Source organism: Myiozetetes cayanensis, unplaced genomic scaffold, assembly GCF_022539395.1.
Source record: "Myiozetetes cayanensis isolate MyiCay16 unplaced genomic scaffold, myiCay2020 scf112, whole genome shotgun sequence".
Lineage (NCBI taxonomy): Eukaryota > Metazoa > Chordata > Aves > Passeriformes > Tyrannidae > Myiozetetes > Myiozetetes cayanensis.
In genome coordinates, this window is record NW_026086738.1 from 84058 (window position 1) to 111819 (window position 27762).

The 27762-nt window shown below is 62.0% G+C and overlaps 3 protein-coding genes and 1 long non-coding RNA gene across 4 annotated transcripts; 1 reads left to right on the forward strand and 3 right to left on the reverse strand.

The window, feature by feature from the left end:
• Positions 1–152: 152 nt before the first annotated feature.
• On the reverse strand, positions 153–511 carry LOC126635168 (uncharacterized). The gene is made up of 3 exons (XR_007627544.1): positions 452–511; positions 296–347; positions 153–243 (listed from the first exon to the last, which is right to left on the reverse strand). It is a non-coding gene; the product is annotated as an uncharacterized LOC126635168 (long non-coding RNA).
• Positions 512–1292: 781 nt separating this feature from the next.
• Positions 1293–10442, reverse strand: TMEM160 (transmembrane protein 160). Its single transcript, XM_050306101.1, has 5 exons — positions 10400–10442; positions 9914–10000; positions 9728–9820; positions 6582–6820; positions 1293–1559 (listed from the first exon to the last, which is right to left on the reverse strand). Exons 1-5 carry the CDS (start codon positions 10440–10442, stop codon positions 1293–1295), a joined length of 729 nt encoding a protein of 242 aa, XP_050162058.1.
• TBCB (tubulin folding cofactor B) lies at positions 10333–17215 on the reverse strand (the record flags this gene model as incomplete). Its single annotated transcript, XM_050306102.1, is given in 7 exon segments — positions 10333–10827; positions 11659–11725; positions 12998–13247; positions 15301–15357; positions 15449–15500; positions 15981–16072; positions 17108–17215. Coding segments are annotated over 7 exon segments (750 nt in total), but the record flags the coding sequence as incomplete, so codon positions are not given.
• Positions 17216–17609: 394 nt separating this feature from the next.
• POLR2I (RNA polymerase II subunit I) lies at positions 17610–20834 on the forward strand. Its single transcript, XM_050306099.1, is given in 7 exon segments — positions 17610–17697; positions 18200–18254; positions 18851–18924; positions 19496–19570; positions 20459–20469; positions 20472–20509; positions 20597–20834. Coding segments are annotated over 7 exon segments (375 nt in total). The 5' UTR covers positions 17610–17638; the 3' UTR covers positions 20660–20834.
• Positions 20835–27762: the final 6928 nt, after the last annotated feature.

The following is a 27762-nucleotide window of genomic DNA, read 5'->3' on the forward strand; positions in this document are numbered from 1 at the left end:
TGGCCAGTGGGACCTGAAGCAAGGCCAGGGTGGTCTGGGGTGGTCCAAGACTTGTCCAGGGTGGGCCAGGGTGGTCCAGGACTTGGCCAGGGTGGGCCAGGGCTTGGCCAGTGGGACCTGGAGGCTCATGTGGTGGGACCTGAGGCACGTCCAGCACGGCCCAGAGTGGCCCAAAGTTTCTCCAGTGGGACCTGAGGCACATCCAGAGTGGTCCAGTGTGGCCCAAGGATTATCCAGGGGGACCTGAGGCACATCCAGCGCGATCCAGAGTGGCCCAAGGCTCATCCAGGGGGACCTGAGGCACGTCCAGAGTGGTCCAGTGTGGCCCAAAGTTTCTCCAGTGGGACCTGAGGCACATCCAGCGCAATCCAGAGTGGCCCAAGGATTATCCAGGGGGACCTGAGGCACATCCAGCGCAATCCAGAGTGGCCCAAGGATTATCCAGTGGGACCTGAGGCACATCCAGCACGATCCAGAGTGGCCCAAAGTTTCTCCAGTGGGACCTGAGGCATGTCCAATGAGATCCAGAGTGGCCCAAGGATTATCCAGGGGGACCTGAGGAACATCCAGCGCGATCCAGAGTGGTCCAGCGTGGCCCAAGGATTATCCAGGGGGACCTGAGGAACATCCAGCGCGATCCAGAGTGGTCCAGCGTGGCCCAAGGATTATCCAGGGGGACCTGAGGCACGTCCAGCACAATCCAGAGTGGCCCAAACCTTGGCCAGGGTGGCCCAAGGCTCGTCCAGTGGGACTTGAGGAACATCCAGCATGGTCCAGAGTCACCCAAGGCTTGTCCAGCACATCCCAGCACTCATCCCAGATGTCCTGACGCTCATCCAGGATGTCCTGACGCTCATCCAGACAACCTGAGGCTCATCCAGGAGATCCCAGCGCTCATCCAGCACATCCCAACACTAATCCAGGATGTCCTGAGGCTCATCCAGCACATCCCAACACTAATCCAGGATGTCCCAAGGCTCCTCCAGGAGATCCCAGCGCTCATCCCAGACGCCCTGAGGCTCATCCAGGAGATCCCAACACTAATCCAGGACGTCCTGAGGCTGTTTCAGCTGCCCAAGGTCATCTCAGGGCCTTGAGGTTCATGGCAACAGATCTCAACATTGTACCCAGGACGTCCCGAGGCTCATTCAGAGATCCCAGCGCCATTCATCCAGGAATTCCTGAGGCTCATCCAACAGATCCCAACACTAAATCCAGGACGTCCTGAGGCTCATCCAGGAGATCCCAGCGCTCATCCAGACAACCTGAGGCTCATCCAGGAGATCCCAACACTAATCCAGGACGTCCTGAGGCTCATCCAGGAGGTCCCAGCACTCATCCAGGAGATCCCAGCACTCATCCAGGAGATCCCAGCACTCATCCAGGAGATCCCAACGCTCATCCAGGAGATCCCAGTGCTCATCCAGGACGTCCTGAGGCTCATCCAGGAGGTCCCAACACTCATCCAGGAGATCCCAACGCTCATCCAGGAGATCCCAACGCTCATCCAGGAGATCCCAGCGCTCATCCAGCAGATCCCAGTGCTCATCCAGGACGTCCTGAGGCTCATCCAGGAGATCCCCACACTCATCCAGGAGATCCCAGCACTCATCCCAGATGTCCCGAGGCTCATCCCACCATCCCAAGACTCCTCGGAGACGCCCCCAGGCTCATCCCAACCCCCTGGGATGGATCCCAGGACCTCCCTGCCCTCCCACCCCTTTTTTTTGGGGGTGCCTGATGTTGCCTTTGGGACACCCTCCTCCCTCCCCCAAAATTCCTGCCCCTCTCCCGGGATTTTGGCTTGGAGCACTTAGGGAGGGAGGGGTTGGAGGTCTCCCCCAAATTTGGGCTGGATTTGGGGGGTTTCTCATGGAAAACTGGTGCTGATTTGGGGTCAGGATGAGGATTTGGGGGAGGGGTGGAATTTGGGGGAGAGGAAGGCTCAGACACCTGGATCCCCCTGGAAAATGGGGAGGGGCCTGGACCCCCATCATCATCACCCCCCCTCCTTCCTCCCCTCCCAGTACCGGACTGGTTTCAAACTGGATTTTATGGTACCACTGGGAGGCTCCCGCCCCCCTCCTGGGTCTCTTCGCACTTTAAGACGCCCCAATTCCCCCACCCGGTGACAAAAACAGCTCAACCCCTCCCCAAAAACCCCCCCTTCCTCCTCTGACCCACAAAAACCCCCCCCAAAAAAGGGCTTTTTTTTTCACCCTCCAGTTTTTCTGGCACCAAATCCCGATTTTTTCTGCCGGTTTTGGGGGGTTTTGAAATAAAAACCAGCCCCAAAAAAACCCACCCAAAAATACTTGGGGGGGGGGAAACAACTCACTTTCCACCCCCATTTTTCCCACCAAAAAAGGGGGAATTTGGAGCCTTTTGGGAAGGTTTTTTTTTTTTTTTTTTGGTGCTGGGGGGATGTTAAAAAAAAACCAACAAAAAAAAGGCCAAATGGGGCAAAACTGGGCTCGGGGTCGGAGGCGTCGCTGCTTTTTTCCCCCCCAAAAATGGGGTAAAAACACTACATTTGGAACCATTTCCCCCTTTCCTGTCACATTCCGGTTTTGGGCCACAATTACCGAGTTTGGGGATTTTTCCCTCCCCCTCTCTCTTTTTCCCTGTTTGTTTTTTTTTTTTTTTTTTTTCTCCCCTTTTCGGTTTTTCCTCCCTCTTTTTTTTTTTTTTTTTTTTTTGGTTGTTTTCTTGTGTTTTTTTGTTGTTGTTTTGGGATAACCTTAGGAAAAAAAAAAAAGAAAAAAAAGTCGGATGGGAAGAAAAAAAAAAATAGGATTTTAAAAAAGCCGCCGTTTTTAAGTTATTGTTTAAATAATAATTAAAAAAAAAATGCAATTCCCCTCCCTCCCCTTCATCCCTTCCCCCCACCATCCCACCTTAAAACACGACAAGAATAAAAATTCCTTCTGGACGCGATTCTGCCACCAAATCCCGGGATTTGGGGACTCCCGGGGGGGGTTTTAGGGCCGGAATTTCCCCCCCCCCAAAAAAACAAAGCGCTGGAGATCGAGAGACGTTTTTTTGTTGCCTTTTCTGCTTCTTTCAAGGACGTTTTTTTCCCGCTTTTGTGGGAATTTTGGGGGCCGATTTTAGTGCATGAAACCCCCCCTCGCACCCCCCCCCTCAAAGCAAGGCCGGGGGGGATGGGGGGGGCCCATCCCGATCCCGGTGGATCCCCAGGGATGATCCCGAGGGATCCCGAGCCCGGCGGAGAACTCGGAAGGAAGAGAAGAGAAAGAAAAATAATAATAATAAAGAGGAGGCGGCTGCTGAGTCCTGATTGGGGGGGGGAATGGGATTTGAGGGGGGGAAATGGGATTTTGGGGGAAAACTGGGATTTGGGGGAAATGGGATTTGGGGAAAACTGGGATTTGGGGGCAGAAACTGGGATTTGAAGGGGGGAACTGGGATTTGGGATGGGGAACTGGGATTTGGGGAACTGGGGTTTGGGAAACTGGGATTTGGGGAAGTGGGATTTGGGAAACTGGGATTTGAGGGGGGAACTGGGATTTGGGGGGGAACTGGGATTTGGGGAAACAAACGGGTTTGGGGGAGGGAAACTGGGATTTGGGGAAGTGGGATTTAGGGGGGGAACTGGGATTTGGAGGGGGAATGGGATTTGGGGAAACAAACTGGGATTTGGGGGGGGAAATGGGATTTGGGGGACGTGGGATTTGGTGGGGGAAACTGGGATTTTGGGGGGAAAACTGGGATTTGGGGGAAGTGGGATTTGGGAGGAGGAACTGGGATTTGAGGGGGAAATGGGATTTGGGAGGGGGAATGGGATTTGGGGAGGGGAACTGGGATTTGGGGGGGAAATGGATTGAGGAAACTGGGATTTGGGGGGGGAAGTGGGATTTGGGAAACGGGTTTGGGGGGAAACTGGGATTTGGGGAAACAAACTGGGATTTGGGGAGGGGAACTGGGATTTAGGGGGGAAATGGGATTTAGGGGGTACTGGGATTGGGGAGGGAAACGGGATTTGGGGAAACAAACTGGGATTTGGGGGGAACAAACTGGGATTTGGGGAGGGGAACTGGGATTTGGGGGGAAACTGGGATTTGGAGGGGAATGGGATTTGGGGGAAAACTGGGATTGGGGGAAATGGGATTTGGGGAAAGTGGGATTTGGAGGGGAATGGGATTGGGGAAATGGGATTTGAGGGGGAAATGGGATTTGGGGAGAACTGGGATTTGGGGAGAACTGGGATTTGGGGAGGGAAACTGGGATTTGCGCACTAGGAACTGGGATTTGGGGAAATGGGATTTGGGGAGGGGAAACTGGGATTGGGAAATGGGATTGGGGAAATGGGATTTGGGCACCAGGAACTGGGATTTGGGGGAAATGGGATTTGGGGGAACTGGGGTTTGGGGGAACTGGGGTTTGGGGAAACGGGATTTGGGGAGGGGGAATGGGATTTGGGGGGAACTGGGATTTGGGGACAGAAACGGATTGGGGGGAACTGGGATTTGGGGGGGGAAATGGGATTTAGGGGGGGAAACTGGGATTTGGAGGGGGAATGGGATTTGGGGGGTGGACTGGGATTTAGGTGGGAAAAGCAGGAATTGGGCACTGGAAATTGGGAGGAAAGTGGGAGTTGGGAATTGGGAGGAAAGTGGGAAGTGGGAATTGGGAACTGGAAACTGGGAGGAAAGTGGGAATTGGGCACTGGAAACTGGGAGGTGGGAATTGGGAGGAAAGTGGGAGGTAGGAACTGGGATTTGGGGCAGGGAAAGTGGGAATTGGGCCCTGGAAACTGGGAGCAAACTGGGAATTGGGCCCTGGAAACTGGGAGCAAACTGGGAATTGGGCACTGCAAACTGGGACCGCTCAGTTTTGGGCTTAATCCCTGGGAATTTGGGCAAATCCACTGGGAATTGGGTTCCCTGTGAATGAACTGGGCACAAACTGGAGCTTTTTGGTTTCCACCTTTTTTATTCCCTTCCCAGCCCTTTTTCCCGGCACCTCCTGAGGCCCAAAATGCCCCTTTTCCAGCTCAGGGCCCCAAAAATGGGTTTATTTTTTGAGTCAAACTCCCCAAGTGGGGCCCAATTTCGCCCCAAATTCCCCCCTTTTATTTTTTTTTTATCCCAGCAGGGAATAAATAAAACCAGCCAAAATTGGGAGATTTTTGGGGGGGGAAAGGGGCTAAAATTGGGATTTTCTCCAAGCCCTCGGGGTGTTTTGGATCCCAGGGAGGGGATTTGTCCTCCTGGGGGGGAGGGATTTAATCTTTGTGGGAGGGGGTTTATTCCACTTGGAGTGGGTTTAGTACCCCCAGGGTGGGTTTAATTCCCCTTAGGGGTGGTTTAGTCCTCCTTAGGATGGGTTTAATTCCCCTTGGGGTGGGTTTAGTCCCCCACAAGGAAGGTTTTAACACCCCCAGGGTGGGTTTAACTCCCCCCTGGGATGGATTTAATACCCCTGGGATGGCTTTAATTCATCCCAGGGTGGGTTTAGTCCCCCTTAGGGGGGTTTATTCCCCTCCTGGATGGGTTTAATTCCCCTTGGGGTGGGTTTAGTCCCCCCAGGGTGGGTTTAATTCCCCTTAGGGTGGGTTTAACCCCCTTGGGGTGGATTCAATCCCCCCCAGGGTGTGTTTAACCCCCCCCAGAGTGGATTTAGTCCCCCCCCAGGGAGACCCCAATCCCCTTGGGGTACATCCAACCCCCCAGAGTGGATTTAGTCCCCCACCCAGGGAGACCCCAATCCCCTTGGGGTGGGTCCAATCTCCCCCAGGGTGGGTTTAATCCCCCCCAGGGTGGATTCAATCCCCTCCAGGGTGTGTTTAACCCCCCCTCAGTGTGGATTTAGTCCCCCCCCAGGGAGACCCCAATCCCTTGGGGTACATCCAACACCCCCAGAGTGGATTTAGTCCCCCCTACAGGGACACCCCAATCCCCTTGGGGTGGGTCCAATCTCCCCTAGGGTGTGTTTAACCCCCCCCAGGGTGGATTCAATCCCCCCCAGGTGGGTTTAACCCTCTTGGGGTGGATTTAATCCCCCCCCGGGTGGGTCCAATTCCCCCCAGGGTGGGTTTAACCCCCCCAGTGTGGATTCAATCCCCCTCAGGTGGGTTCAATCCCCCCAGGGTGTGTTTAACCCCCCGCCAGAGTGAATTTAGTCCCCCCTCAGGGAGACCCCAGTCCCCTTGGGGTACATCCAACCCCCCCAGAGTGGATTTAGTCCCCCTCAGGGAGACCCCAATCCCCTGGGGTGGGTCCAATCACCCCCAGGGTGTGTTTAAACCCCCCCAGAGTGGATTTAGTCCCCCCCAGGGAGACCCCAATCCCTTTGGGGTACATCCAACCCCCTCAGAGTGGATTTAGTCCCCCCCAGGGAGACCCCAATCCCTTTGGGGTACATCCAACACCCCCCTCAGGTGTGTTTAACCCCCCCCAGAGTGGATTTAGTCCCCCCCACAGGGACACCCCAATCCCTTTGGGGTGGGTCCAATCTCCCCCAGAGTGGATTTAGTCCCCCCCAGGGAGACCCCAATCCCCTCGGGGTACATCCAACCCCCTCCCCCTTTCCCCCCATGACCTCCACCCTCTCCCCACCCCCTCCCCCGTCACTTCTCGGGGGCTCCTCGAGGGCTCCTCGGGGACGATCTCGACCTCGAGCCGCCCCACGTAGAGGGACAGGGCGGCCGCCCAGAGCAGCGCGAGCAGCGCGGGCAGCGCGGCCGAGGCGGCCGCAGAGGGGGCCGAGAGGAGCAGCGGCCGCCGCAGCAGAGCCAGGCCCAGCACGTAGGAGACCCCCCCGTGGGACACACAGAGCCCCCCCAGCAGGAAAAAACCTGGAATGGGGAGAGAAAAACACCCTGTGAGATACACAGAGCACCCCCAGCAGGAAAAAACCTGGAATGGGGAGAGAACAACTCATCAGACAGCAGGAAAAACCCTGGAATGGGAGAGGGGAGAATATCCCTAAACTAAACTAAACTAAACCAAAGCCAGGCCCAGCACGTAGGAGACCCCCCCGTGGGACACACAGAGCCCCCCCAGCAGGAAAAAACCTGGAATGGGGGAAAAATAACCTGTGAGACAGGAGGGAAAAACCTGGAATAGGGGAAAAACAGCCTGGAATGGGAGAAGAGGGAATATCCCTAAACTAAATGAAACTAAATTAAATTAAATGAAACTAAACTAAACTAAATTAAACTAAACCAAAGCCGGGCTGAGTAGGTAGGACTTAGAGTCGTGTCCCCAGGGGTGTCCCCAGGGGTGGGTGGGTGTCCCCAAGAAGGGTGTCCCCAAGGAGGGTGGGTGTCCCCAAGGGTGTCCCCAAGGTGGGTGGGTGTCCCCAGGGGTGGGTGGGTGTCCCCAAGGGGTGTGTGGGTGTCCCCAAGGTGGGTGGGTGTCCCCAGGGGGTGAGTGGGTGTCCCCAAGGGTGTCCCCAAGGAAGGGGGGGGTCCCCAAGGGTGAGTGGGTGTCCCCAGGGGTGTCCCCAAGGGGTGGGTGGGTGTCCCCAGAGGTGTCCCCAGGGGTGTCCCCAGGGGGTGGGTGTCCCCAGAGGTGTCCCCAGGGATGGGTGGGTGTCCCCACAGGTGTCCCCAAGGCGGGTGGGTGTCCCCAGGGGTGTCCCCAGGGGGTGGGTGTCCCCACAGGTGTCCCCAAGGCGGGTGGGTGTCCCCAGGGGTGTCCCCAGGGATGAGTGGGTGTCCCCACAGGTGTCCCCAAGGCGGGTGGGTGTCCCCAGGGGTGTCCCCAGGGTAGGTGGGTGTTCCCAGGGGTGTCTCCAAAGAAGGTGGGGGTCTCCAAGGGGTGGGTGGGTGTCCCCAGAGGTGTCCCCAGGAGCGGGTGGGTGTCCCCAGGGGTGTCCCCAGGGTAGGTGGGTGTTCCCAGGGGTGTCTCCAAAGAAGGTGGGGGTCTCCAAGGGGTGGGTGGGTGTCCCCAGGGGTGTCCCCAAGGTGGGTGGGTGTCCCCAAGAGTGGGTGGCTGTCCCCACAGGTGTCCCCAAGGGGTGTCCCCAAGGAAGGGGGGGGTCTCCAAGGTGGGTGGGTGCCCCCAAGGGGTGTCCCCAAGGGTGGGTGGGTGTCCCCAAGGTGGATGGGTGTCCCCAGGGGTGTCCCCAGGGTAGGTGGGTGTTCCCAGAGGATCTCCAAGGAAGAGGGGGTCTCCAAGGGTGGGTGGGTGTCCCCACAGGTGCCCCCAAGGTGGGTGGGTGTCCCCAGGAGGGGGTGGGTGTCCCCAAGGGGTGTCCCCAGGGTAGGTGCGTGTCCCCAGGGGTGTCACCAAGGGGTGGGTGGGTGTCCCCAAGGTGGGTGGGTGTCCCCAGGGGTGTCCCCAGGGGGTGTCCCCAAGGTGGGTGGGTGTCCCCAAGGGGTGTCCCTAAGGTGGGTGGGTGTCCCCACAGGTGTCCCCAAGGTGGGTGGGTGTCCCCAGAGGTGTCCCCAGGAGTGGCTGGGTGTCCCCAGGGGTGTCCCCAAGGTGGGTGGGTGTCCCCAGGGGTGAGTGGGTGTCCCCAGGGTGGGTGGGTGTCCCCAAAGGGTGTCCCCAAGGTGGGTGGGTGTCCCCAGGGTGGGGTGTCCCCAAGGTGGTGGGTGTCCCAAGGGTGTCCCCAAGGTGGGTGGGTGTCCCCAAGGTGGAGGGTGTCCCCAGGTGTCCCCAGGGGTGGGTGTCCCCAAGGTGGGTGGGTGTCCCTGCAAGGTGGGTGTCCCCAAGGTGGGTGGGTGTCCCCAAGGTGGGAGGGTGTCCGGGTGTCCCTAAGGAGGGTGGGTGTCCCCAGAGGTGTCCCCAAGGAGGGTGGGTGTCCCCAAAGAGTGTCCCCAAGGGGTGTGTGGGTGTCCTCAGGGGTGAGTGGGTGTCCCCACAAGTGTCCCCAGGGGTGAGTGGGTGGGTGTCCCCAGGGTGGGTGGGTGTCCCCAAGGGGTGTCCCCAGGAGCAGATGGGTGTCCCCAAGGCGGGTGGGTGTCACCAAGGAGTGGGTGGGTGTCCCCAGGGGTGTCCCCAAGGTGGGTGGGTGTCCCCAAGGCGGGTGGGTGTCCTCAAGGGGTGTCCCCAGGGGTGAGTGGGTGTCCCCAGGGGTGGGTGGGTGTCCCCAGAGGTGTCCCCAGGGTAGGTGGGTGTCCCCGGGGGTGTCCCCAAGGTGGGTGGGTGTCCCCAGGGTAGGTGGGTGGCCCCAGAGGTGTCCCCAGGGTGGGTGGGTGTCCCCAGAGGTGGGTGGGTGTCCCCAAGGGGTGTCCCCAGGAGCGGGTGGGTGTCCCCAGGAGTGTCCCCAAGGTGGGTGGGTGTCCCCAAGGGGTGTCCCCAGGGGTGAGTGGGTGTCCCCAGAGTTGACACCAGGGTGGGTGGGTGTCCCCAGGGGTGAGTGGGTGTCCCCAGGAGGTGGGTGGGTGTCCCCACAGGTGTCCCCAAGGGGTGGGTGGGTGTCCCCAGGAGCAGGTGGGTGTCCCCAGGGGTATCCCCAGGAGCAGGTGGGTGTCCCCAAGGTGGGTGGGTGTCCCCAGGGGTGGGTGGGTGTCCCCAGAGGTGTCCCCAAGGTGGGTGGGTGTCCCCAGAGGTGTCCCCAAGGGGTGGGTGGGTGTCCCCAGGGGTGTCCCCAGAGGTGTCCCCAGGAGCAGGTGGGTGTCCCCAGGAGTGGGTGGGTGTCCCCAAGGCGGGTGGGTGTCCCCAAGGTGAGTGGGTGTCCCCAGGGGTGTCCCCAAGGAGGGTGGGTGTCCCCAGAGGTGTCCCCAAAGTGGGTGGGTGTCCCCAGCACCCACCGTAGGCCGCGTCCCTGCCGGTGTCGCTCTGCACGAAGGCGATGACGCCGATGCCGGTGGCCAAGAGCCCGTTCCGGAACCAGGCCAGGAACGCTGAGGGGGGTCAGGGGGCGGTCACAGGGGTGGTCCTTGTCCCCCCACCCCCCCTCCCCGTCCCCTCATTGCCCCCTCCCCAAAATCCCTCACCTCCCTCCAGCGCTTTCCGCAGCAGCGCCGCGTCCGCTCGGTCCAGCTCGGACGGGGCGGGGGCGCGGGGGCGGGGGCCGGCCCAGGCTCAGCCGGGACACCCCGAGCGACCCCCTCCAAACCCGCCCCGAGACCCCCGAAGAGCCGCGACCACCGCGCGGCCCCAGCGGAGCATGGCGGCCTGGCCACGCCCCTTTTCGGGGAGGCCACGCCCCTCATCTGCATAACCACGCCCCCTTAGCGCTCCGCCCATTGAGGAATTGTAGATTGCCACGCCCCCTGTGGGGAAACCACGCCCTCTCAAGAAAGCCACGCCCATCGCATCCCCATTGGTGGAGCCGTCCGTCCATCAGAGCGGTCCCCGCCCCCAGAACTCCAAAAATTCCCCTCTCTCCCCCAAAAAATGACTCAAAATCGGGTTTTTCACGTTAAAACGCCACTTTACTGGGAAAGGGGGAGGGGGAGGGAGGGGAGAGGGCGGGGCACAGCGGGACAGGCCCCGCCCATCCTCGCTGCGGCCCCGCCCCATCGCGCGAGCCACGCCCACTTTCACACCAGGAGGGCGTGGCCTCCGAGAAAAGCCACGCCCCCTCCTCGGGGAGGAGGAGGGGGAGGGGATTTTGGGGTCCTTTCTGGGTCCCTTTTTGGGGGTGACACGAGGAGGGGGTGGTGATTTGGGGGGGAGGGGGAGGAGGAAAAAAACCCCCCCGAAAGGAGGGGAAAAGGCAGCGATTTGGGGCCGTTTCTCCCCCCGGGACCCCTGAGGGACCCCCACCCCGGGACCCCCCGATCAGAGCTCGTCGTCCAGCCCGTCGTCCTCCTCGGGGAAGTCCCCGGGGGTGACGCTCTGGGGTTTCACGAAGGCGCCGTATTTGGGGGGGCACTCGAAGTACCGGCGACCACCCACGCTGGAACGAGGGGAGGGAAATAAGGGTGGGGTTTGGGACCCCAGGACACCACGGGGACCCCAGGGAGAGGGACAGCAATGGGGACCACCCGATACGCCCTGGGGGAGGGGGGACATGGTGAGGGGACAAGGGGTTTCTGGGACCACCCCTTGACATCACAAGGAGGGGACACGGTGGGAGGGGGATTCTGGGGACCCCCAACACCCCCAGGGGAGGGGATATGTGGGGAGGGGGGCTCTGGGGACCACCCTGACGTCACAAGGGGAGGGACATGTGGGAGGGGGCTCTGGGGACCCCCTGACATCACAAGGGGAGGGGACACGGAGGGGGTGGACTCTGGGGACCCCCAACACCCCCAGGGGAGGGGACATGGGGGAGGGAGGCTCTGGGGACCACCCTGACGTCACAGGGAGGGGACAGGGGAGAGGGCTCTGGGACCCCCAACACCCCCAGGAGGGGACATGGAGGGAGGGGGTCTCTGGGGATCCCTGAGACCCCCAGGAGGGGACATGGACCCCCAACACCCCCAGGGGAGGGGACATTGTGGGAGGGGGGCTCTGGGGACCCCCAACACCCCCAGGGGAGGGGACACGGACCCCCAACACCCCCAGGGGAGGGGGCATTGTGGGAGGGGGGCTCTGGGGACCCCTGAGACCCCCAGGGGAGGGGATCCACCCACCCAGAGGAATGGACAACACAGGGACCCCCATCCCAGACCCCCCCTCCTCCCCCAAAGGGAAGGGGACACGGAGGGAGGGGGGCTCTGCAGACCCCTGAGACCCCCAGGGGAGGGGACAGGGGGATGGGGACTCCAGGACCCCCCTCAGTACCTGCCAGTCGTGTTTGCCCAGGGTTCATCAGTAACGAACGCCCACCCAGTGCCCAGGCTTGAAATCCGTCTCACCTGGGGGAGAGAATTGGGGGATTTGGGGAGGGTCAGTGCTGGGAAGGGGATTTGGGGAGGAGTGCTGGGAGGGGGATTTGGGGAGGGTCAGCGCTGGGAGGGGTGATTTGGGGGATTTGGGAGGGGTCAGCACTGAGAGGGGGATTTGGGGGATTTGGGGAGGGTCAGTGCTGGGAGGGGAATTTGGGGGATTTGGGGAGGGTCAGTGCTGGGAGGGAGGGATTTGGGGGGATTTGGGGAGGGGTCAGCACTGTCAGGGGGGATTTCGGGTTTTGGGGTGGGCTCAGTGGTGTCTGGGATGATTTAGGGTTTTGGGGTGGGCTCAGCACTGTCTGGGGGGTTTGGGGAGGCTGGGGGTTAGGGTCAGCACTGTCAGGGGTGATTTAGGGTTTGGGGACACTCTCAGGGGTGTGAGGGGCAGGATTTGGGGCCGTACCCACGTATAGGATGGTGGCCCTGCGGCAGGGCTGCCCTGGCACCCGCACTTGCAGGGGGATTTGGGGTTTGGGGACAGGCTCAGGGGTGTCAGGGGGGTTTGGGGACAGGCTCAGGGGTTTCAGGGGGGTTTGGGGACAGGCTCAGGGGTGTGAGGGGCAGGATTTGGGGTCATACCCACGTATAGGATGGTGGCCCTGCGGCAGGGCTGGCCTGGCACCCGCACCTCGCAGGGGGGATTTGGGGGGGGTGAGCTCAGCACTGTCAGGGGGGTTTGGGGACGGGCTCAGGGGTGTCAGGGGCAAGATTTGGGGCTCAGGGATGGGTCATACCCACGTATAGGATGGTGGCCCTGAGGCAGGGCTGCCCTGGCACCCGCACCCGCAGGGGGATTTGGGGTTTGGGGACAGGCTCAGCGGTGTCAGGGGGGTTTGGGGACAGGCTCAGGGGTGTCAGGGGTAGGATTTGGGGCTCAGGGATGGGTCATACCCACGTATAGGATGGTGGCCCTGCGGAAGGGCTGCCCTGGCACCCGCACCTCGCAGGGGGGATTTGGGGTTTGGGGACGGGCTCAGGGGTGGTTTCAGGAGGGTTTGGGGACGGGCTCAGGGGTGTGAGGGGCAGGATTTGGGGCTCAGGGATGGGTCATACCCACGTATAGGATGGTGGCCCTGCGGCAGGGCTGGCCTGGCACCCGCACCTCACAGGGGGGATTTGGGGTTTGGGGTGAGCTCAGCACTGTCAGGGAGGTTTGGGGACGGGCTCAGGGGTGTCAGGAGGTTTGGGGACAGGCTCAGGGTGTGAGGGCAGGATTTGGGGCTCAGGGATGGGTCATACCCACGTATAGGATGGTGGCCCTGCGGCAGGGCTGCCCTGGCACCCGCACCTCGCAGCGGGCTCCGAGCGGCAGCGCCTCGGCCAGAGCCGCCTCCTCCTCCCGGCGCTGCTGCCGCTCCTGCTCCCGGCGCCGGGAACCCTCCGTGTCCCAGCGGCCCCACGAGCGCTGCCGCAGGAACGAGCGCATCGACTCTGGGGGGACAGGAACAGGGTCAGGGACAGGGGACAGGGACAGTGCAGGGACAGGGTCACCAGGGGGACAGGGACAGGGTCACCAGGGGCACAGAACCCTCCGTGTCCCAACGGCCCCACGAGCGCTGCCGCAGGAACGAGCGCATCGACTCTGGGGGGACAAAAACAGGGTCAGTGCAGGGACAGGGACAGGGTCACCAGGGGGGACAGGGACAGGGTCACCAGGGGGACAGGGACAGGGTCACCAGGGCACAGAGCCCTCCGTGTCCCAGCGGCCCCATGACGCTGCCGCAGGGACAGGCGCATCGACTCTGGGGGGACAGGAACAGGGGACAGGGACAGAGACAGGGACAGGGTCACCAAGGGGGACAGGGACAGGGGACAGGGTCACCAGGGGGACAGGACAGGGTACAGGGACACAGGGAACCCTCGTGTGCAGGCCTGACAGCTGCCGCAGGGGCAGCGCATCGACTCTGGGGGACAGGAACAGGGACAGGGGTCACCAGGGCAGGGGACAGGGACAGGGGACAGGGTCAGGGGCAGGGACAGGGTCCAGGGAGGGACAGGGACAGGGTCAGTGCAGGGACAGGGTCACCAGGGGACAGGGACAGGGGTCAGGGGCACAGGAACCTCAGTGTCCCAGGGACTGGCTGTCACGGCAGGCGAGCGCATCGACTCAGGGGAGGGACAGAGACAGGGTCACCAGGGGGGACAGGGACAGGGACAGGGTCATGCACAGGGGGACAGGGACAGGGTCACCAGGGGGACAGGGACAGGGACAGGGTCACCAGGACAGGGGACAGGGATGGCACCAGGGGCACAGGACCCTCGTGTCCCAGCAGGCCACAGGCTGCCGCAGGAACGAGCGCATCGACTCTGGGGGGACAAAAACAGGGTCACCAGGGGGACAGGGACAGGGGACAGGGTCACCAGGGGGGACAGGGACAGGGTCACCAGGGGGGACAGGGACAGGGTCATCAGGGGACAGGAGTCAGGGTCAGGGACAGAACCCTCCGTGCCCAAGGACAGGCTGCCACGAGGGACTAGGCCGATCAGGGAGGGACAGAGGGGACAGGGACAGGGACAGGGTCAGTGCAGGGACAGGGTCAGTGCAGGGACAGGCTCAGGGCAGGGACAGGGACAGGGACAGGCTCAGTGACAGGGACAGGGGACAGGGTCAGTGCAGGGACAGGGTCAGTGCAGGGACAGGGTCAGTGCAGGGACAGGGACAGGGTCAGTGCAGGGACAGGGACAGGGTCAGTGCAGGGACAGGGACAGGGACAGGGTCAGGGCAGGGACAGGGACAGGGACAGGGTCAGTGCAGGGACAGGGACAGGGACAGGGACAGGGTCAGTGCAGGGACAGGGTCAGTGCAGGGACAGGGACAGGCTCAGTGCAGGGACAGGGACAGGGACAGGCTCAGTGCAGGGACAGGGACAGGGACAGGCTCAGGGCAGGGACAGGGACAGGGGACAGGGTCAGTGCAGGGACAGGGACAGGGTCAGTGCAGGGTCAGTGCAGGGACAGGGACAGGGACAGGGTCAGTGCAGGGACAGGGACAGGGGACAGGGTCAGTGCAGGGACAGGGACAGGGACAGTGCAGGGACAGGGACAGGCTCAGAGCAGGGACAGGGACAGGGACAATGTCAGTGCAGGGACAGGGACAAGGGACAGGGTCAGGGCAGGGATAGGGACAGGGACAGGCTCAGTGCAGGGACAGGGACAGGGTCAGTGCAGGGACAAGGACAGGGGGCAGGTCAGTGTAGGGACAGGGACAGGGACAGGGTCAGTGCAGGGACAGGGACAGGGACAGGCTCGGATAGAGGACAGGACAGGGACAGTGTCAGTGTAGGGACAGGGACAGGGACAGTGTCAGTGCAGGGACAGGGACAGGGTCAGTGCAGGGACAGGGACAGTGTCAGTGCAGGGACAGGGTCAGGGTCACCGCAGGAACGAGCTCACCGACTCTGCGGGGACAGCAAAGGGGTCAGTGCCACCACGGGGGCAGAGGGGACAGTCCCCATGTCACTCGTGTGTCCCCCCATCCTCCCTGTCCCCCCCCTGTCCCTGTCACCTGTCCCTCTTGTCAGTCGCTCTCGGCCATCTCGTACTCTGGGCACCTCGGACAGGTCTCGAACTCCCACGCGGGCCCCGCTGCGGTCGGTCACCTGTGGGGATGGGGGGGCTCTGGAGTCACCCTGGGGGTCCTCCAGGGCTGCAGGGGGTGACAGGGGGGACAAGGGGACGGGGGACGCTCACGTGGATGCGGCAGCCGCCGGTGATGGGGTAGGAGCCCAGCAGGGCCTCGTCCCTGGCGCCAGCGGCCCCAGCGGCTCGTCCTCGGCCCCAAAGAGCTCCAGCTCCATGCACGAGGCAGGGGAGCCCACCACCAGCTCCAGCTTGCACTGGGGGACAGGGGGTCACAGGGAGTCATGGGGGGGTCACAGGGGGTCACACAGGGACAGGGACACAGCCCTGTCACCCCCCAGGCTCGTCCTCGGCCCCAAACAGCTCCAGCTCCATGCACGAGGCAGGGGAACCCACCACCAGCTCCAGCTTGCACTGGGGGACATGACATGGGGGTCACGACAGGGACATGGGGGGTCTGCAGGGTCACCCAGGGACAGGGGGGTCACACAGGGACAGGACACAGCCCTGGGACCCCCAGGCTACGTCCTCGACCCCAAGCCAGCTCCATGCTCGAGGCAGGGGGAACTCCACCACCAGCTCCAGCTTCTGCGCGGGGCCATGGGGGGTCACACAGGGACATGGGGGCACACAGGGACAGGACACAGCCCTGTCACCCCAGGCTCGTCCCTCGGCCCCAAAGAGCTCCAGCTCCATGCACGAGGCAGGGGAGCCCACCACCAGCTCCAGCTTGCACTGGGGGGGACATGGGGGAGGGGTCAGGGGCCACACAGGACATGGGGTCACAGGGGTCACCCAGGGACAGGGGGTCACACAGGGTCACACAGGGTCACCCAGGGATAGGGACACAGCCCTGTCACCCCCAGGCTCGTCCTCGGCCCCAAAGAGCTCCAGCTCCATGCACGAGGCAGGGGAGCCCACCACCAGCTCCAGCTTGCACTGGGGGGGACATGGGGGGGGAGTCAGAGGGGTCACCGCAGGGACATGGAGGGGTCACAGGGGTCACCCAGGGACATGAAGGGGTCTACAGGACATGGGGGTCACAGGGGTCAGCACAGGGACAGGGGGCTCACACAGGGGGTCACACAGGGACATGAAGGGGTCACAGGGGTCATGGGGGGTCTAGGGGTCATGGGGGTCACAGGGGGTCACCCAGGGACAGGGGGCTCACACAGGGGGGTCACACAGGGACATGGGGGGATCACAGAGGGTCATACAGAGATGGGTGGAGGGGTCCTTGTTGGGGGTCCCTGGTCGAGGGTTCCTTGGTTGGGTTTTGGGGGTCCCAGGTTGGGGTTCCCACTTGAGAGGTCCCTGGGCAGTGCCTTGGGGTCCCAGGTTGGGGTTCCCACTCAGGGGTCCCATTTGAGTGGGGTCCCTGGGCAGGGCTTTGGGGTCCCAGGCTGGGGATTCCAGCTGAGGGTCCGTCCCATTTGAGGGTCCTGCTGGGGGCCCCAGTTCGGCTTTAGGGGTCCCAGGTTGGAGGTCCCAGTTGAGGGTCCCAGCCCCAGTTGGGGGTCCTGGTTCAGAGTTCAGGGTCTCACTTGGGGGTCCAGCCCCAGCTGGGGTCCTAGTTCGAGTTCAGGGGTCCCACTTGGGGGTCCAGCCCAGTTTAGGGGTCCCAGTCTAAAGGGGGTCCTGGTCTAGGAGGGTCCCAGTTGTGGGGGTTCCAGCCCCAAGTTGGGGGTCCCGGTCTGGGGAGGGGTCCCGGTCTGGGGAGGGGTCCCGGTCTGGGGAGGGGTCCCGGTTGGGGGGGTCCCGGTTCGATACCTTGAGCTCGGCGATGGTGAGCGCAGGCGAGAAGCGCTTGCAGGCTCGGAAGGCGTTCAGGGAGCTGCTCACCGACAGCCACACGGGGCCCGGCAGGGCCCTCGCCCTCGTTCATCGCCCTGTTCATCGCCCCCCCTCCCTGCGACCCCCAAACCGGGACCCCCCCCCTAAACCAACCCAACCCCGCCCCGGGACCCGCCGGGCCCCCCAACCGGGACCCGCCGGGCCCACGGAGCGCCCCGAGCAGGGACCCTGCCGAGCCGGGACCCCCAAAAGCGGCCTCTGGGACCCCAAAAACGGCCCCGAGAGCCCCAAAAACGACCCCGGGACCCTCCGGGACCCCCGAACGGCCGCCGCTTCTGGAACCTTCAGGCCCCGCCGCCGAACCAATCAGCGGCGCCGCCGCGCCCCACGTGGGGCCGGCGGACCAATAGCGAGCCAGAGAGGGCGGGTTTAGAGGGGGGACGGACCAATGGGACGAGAGGGAAGGGCGTGGCACGTGGTCACGTGGGGGGCGGTCACGTGGCCGCAATGGAGGCGGACGGGGGTTACGAGCCGGGATTCGTCGGGATCCGGTTCTGCCAGGAATGGTGAGGGAATACCGGGAATAACGGGAATAGCGGCGGGAACACCGGGAATCACGGCGGGCTCGGACAGGGATGCTCCGCCCGGCGGTTCCTCGGGGTCCGGGTGGGCCGGGAGCGGTGGGGAAAAGCGGGAATAACGGCGGGAATTGCGGCGGGAAAACCGGGAATTGCGGAGGGAAAACCGGGAATTGCGGCGGGAATTACGGCGGGGACGGACAGGGATGCTCCGCCCGGGGCTTCCTGGGGATCCGGGGGTGCGGGCGGGAATAATGAAGAACACCGGGAAGATCGGGAATTGCAGCGGGAAAACCGGGAATTACAGCGGGAATAACGGGAATTACAGCGGGAATAACGGGAATTACAGCAGGACATACTGGAAATACAGTGGGAATACACTGGGAATACAGTGGGAATGCACTGGGAATATACTGGGAATACACCGGGAATGCCCCAGTCCCTTCCCAGAGCTCCCAGTTTTCCCCCAGTAACTCCCAGTTTCCCCCAGTAACAACATGCTGTACCCCAAGGAGGACAAGGAGAACCGGATCCTTCTCTACGCTGTGAGTGACCCCAACTGGGACCAGTAACACCCCCAAACTGGGACCAGTAACACCCCCCAACTGGGACCAATAACCCTCCCAAACTGGGACCAGTAACACCTCCAAACTGGGACCAGTAACCCCCAAACTGGGACCGGTAACCCCCCAAACTGGGACCGGTAATCCCCCCCCAAACTGGGATCAGTGATCCCCCCAAACTGAGACCAGTAACACCTCCAAACTGGGACCAGTAACCCCCCCAAACTGGGACCAATAACCCTCCCAAACTGGGACCAGTAATCCCCCCAAACTGGGACCAGTAACACCCCAAACTGGGACCGGTAACACCCCCAAACTGGGACCAGTTATGGGGCACTGGTCGCAATCCCAGTCCCTCCCAGTTTGACACTGGTCCCAGTCCCTCCCAGATGGCTCCCAGTTTACACCAGCTCCAGTCCCTCCCGGTTGATCCCCAGTTGCTCCCAGTTCCACCCAGTCCCTAGTAGTCTCTCCCAGTCTCTCCCAGTCCCTCCCAGTCCCTCCTAGTCCTTCCCAGTCCCTCCCAGTCTCTCCCAGTCCCTCCCAGTGGCTCCCAGTTGACCCCCAGTCCCCCCCAGTGCCGGAACTGCGATTACCAGCAGGAGGCCGACAACAGCTGCATCTACGTCAACAAAATCACCCACGAAGTGGAGTCGGTGACCCCCCCTGGGACCCCCAACATCTGGGACCTCCTGGGACCCCCAAGCACCTGGGACCCCCAGGACCCCCCAAACACCTGGGACCCCCAACACCTGGGACCCCCAGGACCCCCAAACACCTGGGACCCCCCAACACCTGGGACCCCCAAACACCTGGGACCCCTTGGGACCCCCAACACCTGGGACCCCCGGCAACCCCAAATGCTGGGACCCCCCAAACACCTAGGACCCTCCTGGGACCCCCAAATATTAGGACCCTCCCCAAATACCTGGGACCCCCTAAATACCTGGGACCCGCACGGGACTCCTCCAAACAACTGGGACCCCCAATACCTGGGACCCCCAAATACCAGGAACCCCCTGGGACCCCCTCAAATACTGGAACCCCTCAAATAGCTGGGACCCTTCCCAATTCCTGGGACTCCCCCAAATAGCTGGGACCCCTCCCAGTTCCGGGACCCCCAAATAACTGGGACCCCTCCCCAATTCCTGGGACCCCCCCCAAATAGCTGGGACCCCTCCCCAGTTCCTGGGACCCCCCAAACACCCGGGGTGTCCCCGCAGTGAACTCACCCAGATCATCGCTGACGTCTCCCAGGACCCGACCCTGCCCCGGACCGAGGACCACCCGTGCCAGAAGTGAGACCCCCACCCCCTCCTCCCCAATTTGGGGACCCCCTGGGGACATCAGACCCCTCCCCATGGGGGGACACCAGACCCCTCCCCATGGGGGACATCAGACCCCTCCCCATGGGGGGACACCAGACCCCTCCCCATGGGGACATCAGACCCCCCCCTCCATGGGGGGACATCAGACCCCTTCTCAGGGGGACATCAGACCCTTCCCCATGGGGGGACATCAGACCCCTCCCCAGGGGACATCAGACCCCCTCCCCAGGGAGCACCGTCAGACCCCTCCCATGGGGACAACATCAACCTCGGGGACACCAGACCTCAGGGACATCCCACCTCCCCCATTGTCCTTCTGGGGTCCCCCGTGTCACCCCCCCAGCTCTGAGGTCCCCCCTGATGTCCCAATGTCCGATACCCTGTGGGTGTCCTCAATGTCCTATGTGTCCCCTGTGTCCCCATGCCTGATGTCCCCATCCGATGTCCCCATGCCCTGATGTCCCCCATGTCCCCCTGACTCCTCATGTCCCCCCTTGTCGGTGTCCTCAATGCACTGTCCAGTGTCCCAATGTCGATCTTCCCCATGTCCCTGATCCCCCACATGTCCCGTCCCCACCTGATGTCCCCCATGCCCCTGATGTCCCCCATGTCCCGATGTCCCTGATATCCTGATGTCCCCCAGTGTCCCCTGACCCCATGTCCCCTGATGTCCCCTGACCCCCGTGTCATCCTGATGTCCCCATATCTGACCCCTGTGTCCCCATGCCCTGATGCCCCCACATCCTGATGTCCCCGTGTCCCCCCCATGCCTGATGTCCCCATGCCCCATGTCCGTATCGTCCCCCGTATGTCCCCACGATGTCCTCCACGTCCCCTGATCCCCCCGTGTCCCCCCAGGTGTGGGCACAAAGGGCCGTTTTCTTCCAGTCCCACAGCGCCCGGGCCGAGGTCGGTGGACACTTTTTGGGATGGGGGGCTGAGGGACCCCTGGGACCCCCAAACCCCCTGTGCTCCCCCAAACCCCTGTGCCCCCAGGACGCCATGAGGCTCTACTACGTGTGCACGGCCCCGCACTGCGGCCACCGCTGGACAGAGTGACCCCCCCTGGCATGGGGACAACCTGGACACCCCAAAACCTGACCCCCTGATGGCCCCTGGACACCCCAAAACCTGCCCTGGACACCCCAAAACCTGCCCTGGACACCCCAAAACCTGGCCTGGACACCCTAAAACCTGACCCCCTGATGGCCCTTGGACCCCCTCCTAGGACCCCCAAAACCTGACCCCCTGATGGCCCCTGGACACCCAAAACCTACCTGGACACCCCAAAGCCTGACCCCTGGTGGCCCTGGACACCCCAAAACCTGAGCCCCTGATGGCCCCTGGACACCCCAAAACCTGCCCTGGACACCCCAAAACCTGACCCCTTGATGGCCCCTGGACCCCTCCAAAGCCCCTGGACACCCCAAAAGCCTGACCCTGACAGCTCCTGGACCCCAGACCCCAAATGCTCCAGCCTAAGAGGCCTCCTGGACCAAAGCTCCTGGACCCCCCTGGACACCCAACCTGACCCACAAGCCTCTGGCTCCTGGACCCTCCCTGGACACCCCAAAATGACCCCAAAACCTGACCCTGAGAGCTCCTGGACCCCCCAGACCCCAAAACGGCCCCTGAGAGTTCTTGGAATCCCCCAGACCCCAAAACGGCCCCTGAGAATTCCTGGACCCCCCAGACCCCCCAAAACGACCCCAAAATGGCCCCAAAAGAAACGATTTTATTCCTATGAATCCAAAAATTCGGGGAGGGGATTAAATAAGACAAAGGAGTGGGGTTGTAAAAAAAAACAACACAAAGGGGTGTTTTGGGGTCACCCCACCCCCCTCCCATATTTGGGAGGGTTTAGTAGGGAGTTTCCCTCCCTTCCCTCCCCACACCCCAAAACCGGCGAGAAAGGTGGAAAATGGGGGTAAAACGGTGCCATTTATACAAATATAGTGTTTTTATAAAGAGTTTTTGGGGTTGAGGGGAGGGGTTTTGAGGTCGGGGAGGGGTTTTTGGGGTCAGGGAGGGGGTTTTGGGGTCGTGGGAGGGGTTTTGAGGTCGTGGGAGGGGTTTTAGGGTCGCAGGGTGGGGAGGAGGTTTTCCCCCCTTCCTGGGCCGCTCGTTTAGAAAATAATTTATTGGGGTTTTTTTTTGGGGGGAAAGGGGTAAAAGTGCCTTTTTTTTGTGGTGGTTTTTCAGTTTTTGTCCCGTGCCTGGAAGATCCTTATTATTAATAATTAATTATTTGGCGTTAATTATTATTATTATTAATTATTATTAAGTTGGTTGGACCTCCAGAAATTTGGGGAGGGTTAGAAGGGGAGGGGTTGTGGGAAAGGGTGAACCCCAAACCCCCTTATTGCCTTTGTGGTTCCACCCCCACCCCAAAAAATTCCAGCTGCTCCTGGGGGGGGGAGGGGAGGGTTTGGGATCCATCAGGGAGGGGCTGGGACCTCCAGGGGACCCCTGGGATCCATGGGGGGGGGCTGGGCCCTATAAAGTCCCCTTGGCCCCATAGAGGAGGTCCTGGGCCCTACAGACCCCCTCAGCCCTATAGGGACTGTCCCTGGCCCCATAGGAACCCTTTAGCCCCATAGGGACCATTTGACCCCAAAGGGACTGCCCTGGGCCCTACAGATCCCCTCGGCCCTATAAAGGGGGTTCTGGGCCCTACAGATCCTCTCAGCCCTATAGGGACTGTCCTGGGCCCTACAGATCCTCTCGGCCCTATAAGGACAGTCCTGGGCCCTACAGATCCTCTCAGCCCTATAGGGACTGTCCTGGGCCCTACAGATCCTCTCGGCCCTATAAGGACAGTCCTGGGCCCTACAGGTCCTCTTGACCCTATAGGGACAGTTCTGGGCCCTACAGATCCCCTCAGCCCTATAGGGACTGTCCTGGGCCCTACAGATCCTCTCGGCCCTATAGGGACTGTCCTGGGCCCTACACATCCTCTTGGCCCTATAGGGACTGTTCTGGGCCCTACAGGGACCATTTGACCCCATAGGGACTGTCCTGGGCCCTTACAGATCCTCTTGGCCCTATAGGGACTGTCCTGAGCCCTACAGATCCTCTTGGCCCTATAGGGACTGTCCTGGGCCCCCCAGAGCTCCCTTGACCCCATAGGGACAGTCCCAGACCCTACAAGGATCCCTTGGCCCCACAGGGACATTCCTGGGCCCCCCAGGGCTCCCTTGGCCCCATAGGGACAGTCCCAGACCCTACAAGGATTTCTTGGCCCCACAGGGACATTCCTGGGCCCCCCAGGGCTCCCTCGGCCCCATTTGGAGCCTCCTGGCCCCACAGGGATGGTCCCAACTCTGTAGGAATCCTCTGGTCCTCTGGAAGCTCCTGCTCTCCTTGGTCCTAAATAAGGGGGGGGTCTTGGCCCCAAAAGGGTGGTCCCAGCTTTGTATGGACTCCCCCAAACCCATATAGGGGGTCCTGGTCCTAAAGGGACCCCCCCGAACCCATATGGAGGGTCCTGGTCCCCTATAGAGCTTGTGGTCCCATCTGGAGGGTCCTGGTCCCACAGGGACCCCCCCAATCCCATCTGGAGGGTCCTGATCCTGTAGGACCCCCCCAATCCCATCTGGAGGGTCCTGGTCCTGTAGGACCCCCCCAATCCCATATGGGGGGTCCTGGTCCTAAAGGGACCCCCCCCCCATCCCATCTGGAGGGTCCTGATCCTGTAGGATCCCCCCAATCCCATCTGGAGGGTCCTGGTCGTACAGGGACCCCCCCCAATCCCATATGGAGGGTCCTGGTCCTAAAGGGACCCCCCCAATCCCATCTGGGGGGTCCTGGTCCTGTAGGACCCCCCCAATCCCACCTGGGGGGTCCTGGTCCTACAGGGACCCCCCCAATCCCATCTGGGGGGTCCTCAGTCCCAAGCAGAGACCCCCCCTGGTCCCAAAAAGTCCCCCTGGCTGGATCCACACAGACAATCCCAGGATTGGCTCTAGGGGTTCAGCCCCAGGGGGTCTTGGTGTCCCCAAGGGGGTCTCGGTGTCCCCAGGGGGGTCTCGGTGTCCCCAAGGGGGGGTCCCAGAGCCCCCCAAATCTCCCGGATCCTCCGTCCTGTTCCCAGCTCCGAGAGAAGCTCCGGCTGTTCCTGATCCCACAGGGATAATCCCACAGGAGATGTCGCTGTCCTGGGGGGTGTCCTTGTTCCCAGGGGGTGTCCTTGTTCCCAGGGGTTGTCCTTGTTCCCAGGGGGGTCTCAATGTCCTGGGGGTGGTCCTGGAGCCCCCCCAGACCCCTCTGTGCCCCTCAGCAGCTTCGGCCCCGGAGAAGATCCTGGAGAAGCTCCGGCTGTTCCTGATCTCACAGGGATGATCCCACAGGAGATGTTGCTGTCCCGGGGGGGTGTCCTTGTCCCCAGGGGTTTGTCCTTGTCCCCAGGGGGGTTTGGTGTCCCCAAGGGGGGGTCCTGGAGCCCCCCAAATCCACTGGAGCCCCCCAGGATCCTCCATCCCATTCACGGCTCCTGGAGACGCTCCGGCTGTTCCCGATCCCACGGGGATGATCCCACAGGAGATGTCACTGTGCCGGGGGGGTGTCCTTGTCCCAGGGGGTCTCTCAGCCCTGGGGGGGTCTCTGAGCCCCGGGGGGGTGCTCCTGGAGCCCCCCCAGACCCCTCTGTGCTCCTCAGCAGCTTCGGCCCCGGAGAAGATCCTGGAGAAGCTCCGGCTGTTCTTGATCCCACAGGAATGATCCCACGGGAGATGTCGCTGTCCCGAGGTGTCTCTCTCAGTCCCTGGGGGTCTCTCAGCCTCGGAGGTCTCTCAGCCCCGAAGGGTCTCTGAGCCCCGAGAGCCCTGTAGTCCTGGAGCCTCAGGGCTCCTCCCAGCAGCTCAGCAGCTCTGGAGAAGCTCCGGCTGTTCCCGATCCCCCGAGGGACGATCCATGGGAGATGTCGGCTGTCCTGGGGGTACTCTCTCAGCCCCGGAGGGTCTGAGCCCTAGGGTGGTCTGGAGCCCCAGACCCCTCTGTCCCTCTCAGGGCTCCTCAGCAGCCCCGGCCCCGGAGAAGATCCTGGCGAAACTCCGGCTGTTCCTGATCCCACAGGGATGATCCCACAGGAGATGTCGCTGTCCCAGGGGGTCTCTCTCAACCCTGGGGGGGTCTCTCAGCCCCTGGAGGGTCTCTCAGCCCCGAGGGGGTCTCTGAGCCCCGGGGGAGTACCCCAGACCCTCTGTCCCTCTCAGGGCTCCTCAGCAGCCCCGGCCCCGGAGAAGATCCTGGCGAAACTCCGGCTGTTCCCGATCCCACAGGGATGATCTCACAGGAGATGTCGCTGTCCCAGGGGGTCTCTCTCAACCCTGGGGGGGTCTCTCTCTGTCCCAGGGGTCTCTGAGCCCCGGGGGGGTCTCTGAGCCCCGGGGGGGTGGTCCTGGAGACCCTCAGGGCTCCTCAGCAGCCCCGGCCCCGGAGAAGATCCTGGCGAAGCGCCGGAGCTGCCGCGCGGCCGACGTCGATTCCTGCTGGAGCCGCCGGTTGTTCTGCCGCAGGTTCGCCACCTCGGCCTGCAGGACCACCTTGTCCTGCTTCTCCTGGGGGGAAAAGGGACAGCCTGGACCAGGACACCCCGAGTTGGGGTCCTGCACCCCCTTTTTGGGGGTCCTTTCCATTCAATCTGCCCCCTTTTTTGGGGTCTGCAGGACCAACTTGTCCTGCTTCTCCTGGGGGAAAAGGGACAGCCTGGACCAGGACACCCCGAGTTGGGGTCCTTTTGGGGTCCTGCACCCCCTTTTTGGGGTCCTGCACCCTCATTTCCCCCTTTTTTGGGGTCCTTTCCATTCAATCTGCCCCTTTTTGGGGTCTTGCACTGTTTGACCTGGAGAACCCCCTTGTGCTGCTTCTCCTGGGGGAAAAGGGACAGCCTGGACCAGGACACCCCGAGTTGGGGTCCTGCACCCCCCTTTTGGGGTCCTACACCCTCTTTTTGGGGTCCTTTCCATTCAATCTGCCCCCTTTTTGGGGTCTGCAGGACCAACTTGTCCTGCTTCTCCTGGGGGGAAAAGGGACAGCCTGGACCAGGACACCCCCATTTGGGGTCCTTTTGGGGTCCTACACCCCCTTTTTGGGGTCCTGCACCCTCATTTCCCCCTTTTTTGGGGTCCTGTGTTCCCATTTCCCCCTTTTTTTGGGGTCCTGCACCCCCTTTTTGGGATCCTGCACCTGTTTTTTGGGTCTAGAAAACCCCCTTGTGCTGCTGCTCCTGGGGTGACAGGGACAGCCTGGACCAGGACACCCTGATTTGGGATCCTGCCCCCCATTTTTAGGGTCCCCAACCCCTTTCTGGGGTCCTTCCCCCCATTTTTGGGGTCCCCACTCACTTTTTTGGGGGTCCTTTGCCCTCAACTCCTCCCTTTTTAGGGTCCTGCCCCCCCTTTCTGGGCTTCCCACTCATTTTTGGGGTCCTGCCCCCCCTTTTTCGGGGTCCTTTGCCCCCCAGCCCCCCCTTCCTTTGGGATTTTGGCCCCCACCTGTTTTTTTGGGGTCCTGCACCTCATTTTTGGGGTCCCCACCCCCTTTTTAGGCTCCTGCCCCCCATTTTTAGGGTCCCTCCCTCACTTTTTCTGGATCCTTTGCCCTCAACTCCTCCCTCTTTTTAGGGTCCTGCCCCCCTTTTTGGGGTCCCCACTCACTTTTTCGGGGTCCTTTCCCCCCCAACCCCCTCTTTCTTTAGGATTTTGGCCCCCCCTCGGTTTTTGGGGTCCCCCCCTGGTTTTTTGGGGTCCCCCCCCAGTTTTTGGGGCCCCCCTTCCCTCACCTTTTCCAGGTCACTGTGGAGCTGTTTCAGCATCGCTTCCAGCTGGGAAACCTTCCCTGGCAGGTCCAGGGGGCTGGGGGTGGCTGGAGGGGGCACAGGGAGTTTGGGGACCCCAACCGTGGGAGGGTCCCCAAGATCCTCCCTGCTCCCCCACCCCCAAATTTCAAGGGGAAGGAAACACCCTCAGGGTGAACCCCAAACCCCCCATACCCCATAAGATTTTGGGGACCCCCACCCCAAGGAGGGGACCCCTGGGTGTGTCCCCCGTCCCCACCCCAAAGGGGTTTTGGGGACCCCCCCCAGCCCTCAGTGCTCCCAAAAAACCCCCTTTTTGGGGTCCCCCCTTCTAGTTTTTGGGGTCCTTTGTACTCAATCCCCTCCCTTTTTAGGGTCCCACCCCCCTTTTTGGGGCATCCCCCACTCACTTTTAGGGTCCCACATCCCCTTTTTAGGGTCCCACACCCCCTTTTTAGGGTCCCACACCCCATTTTTGGGGTCCCACACCCCATTTTTGGGGTCCTCCCCTTACTTTTTGGGGTCTTTTGTCCTCAATCCTCCCCCTTTTTGGGGTCTTTTGTCCTCAATCCTTCCCCTTTTTGGGGCCCTTTGCATTTAATCCCCCCAATTTTGGGTTCCCACCCTCCCTTTTTGGGTTCCCCTTCCCCCTTTTTGGGTTCCCACCCCCCTTTTTGGGTTTCCACCCCCTTTTTGGGGTCCTGCACCCCCCTTTTTGGGGTCCTGCACCCCCTTTTTCAGTTCCCACCCTCCCTTTTTGGGGTTCCCACCCCCCTTTTGGGGTTTTGTGTTCCCCCTCGCACCCAAATGGGGGTGGACACCCAAATTTGGGGGGTATTTTGGAGGTACCTGAGGGGAGGAGGCGTCAGAGGGCCTCTCGGGGGGCGCGGGGGTCCCGGGCTCAGCGGGGGTCGTGAGAGAGAACAGGGGACCACGGCTCTCTGCACTGGGGAGGTCAGCACCCAAAAACACCCCAGACACCCCAAAATACCCCAAAAACACCCAAATACCCACAAAACACCCCAAAATGCCCGAAGTGCTTTAGGATCTTTAGAGGCCTTGCATGGGCCTTTGAGAGAGGCATGCAGGGCCTTTGAGAGTGCTTGCGGGGCCTGAAGACCTTTAGAGAGTGCCTTTAGGGTACTGGAGTGCTTTAGGGTGTAGGAATGGCTTAGGGTGTCTTTGAGGGACATCAGGGCCCCCCCAGAGGTGTTCCCGGGCCTTTAGGGAGTAGCCCAGGGGCAGCTACGGGCCGCTGGTGCTTCAGGGCCTTTGAGGAGTGCCCCCAGGGTATGAAGGGTGCTTGAGGATAGCTCTGAATGCCCCCAGATGTTTAGGGCGCCTTTAGGATGCCCTGGGCCCATAA

Bases quoted from the DNA above. Each gene is read 5' to 3' on its own strand.
- TMEM160 (XM_050306101.1), bottom strand. From the start codon at position 10,442: ATGGGGCGGGGCCGCAGCGAGGATGGGCGGGGCCTGTCCCGCT. The intron at 10,001-10,399 runs GTGCCCCGCCCT...GTCCCGGCTGAG, and splicing joins TGGGCGGGGCCTGTCCCGCT to CCTGGGCCGGCCCCCGCCCC. The intron at 9,821-9,913 runs GTGAGGGATTTT...GACCCCCCTCAG, and splicing joins GCGGAAAGCGCTGGAGGGAG to CGTTCCTGGCCTGGTTCCGG.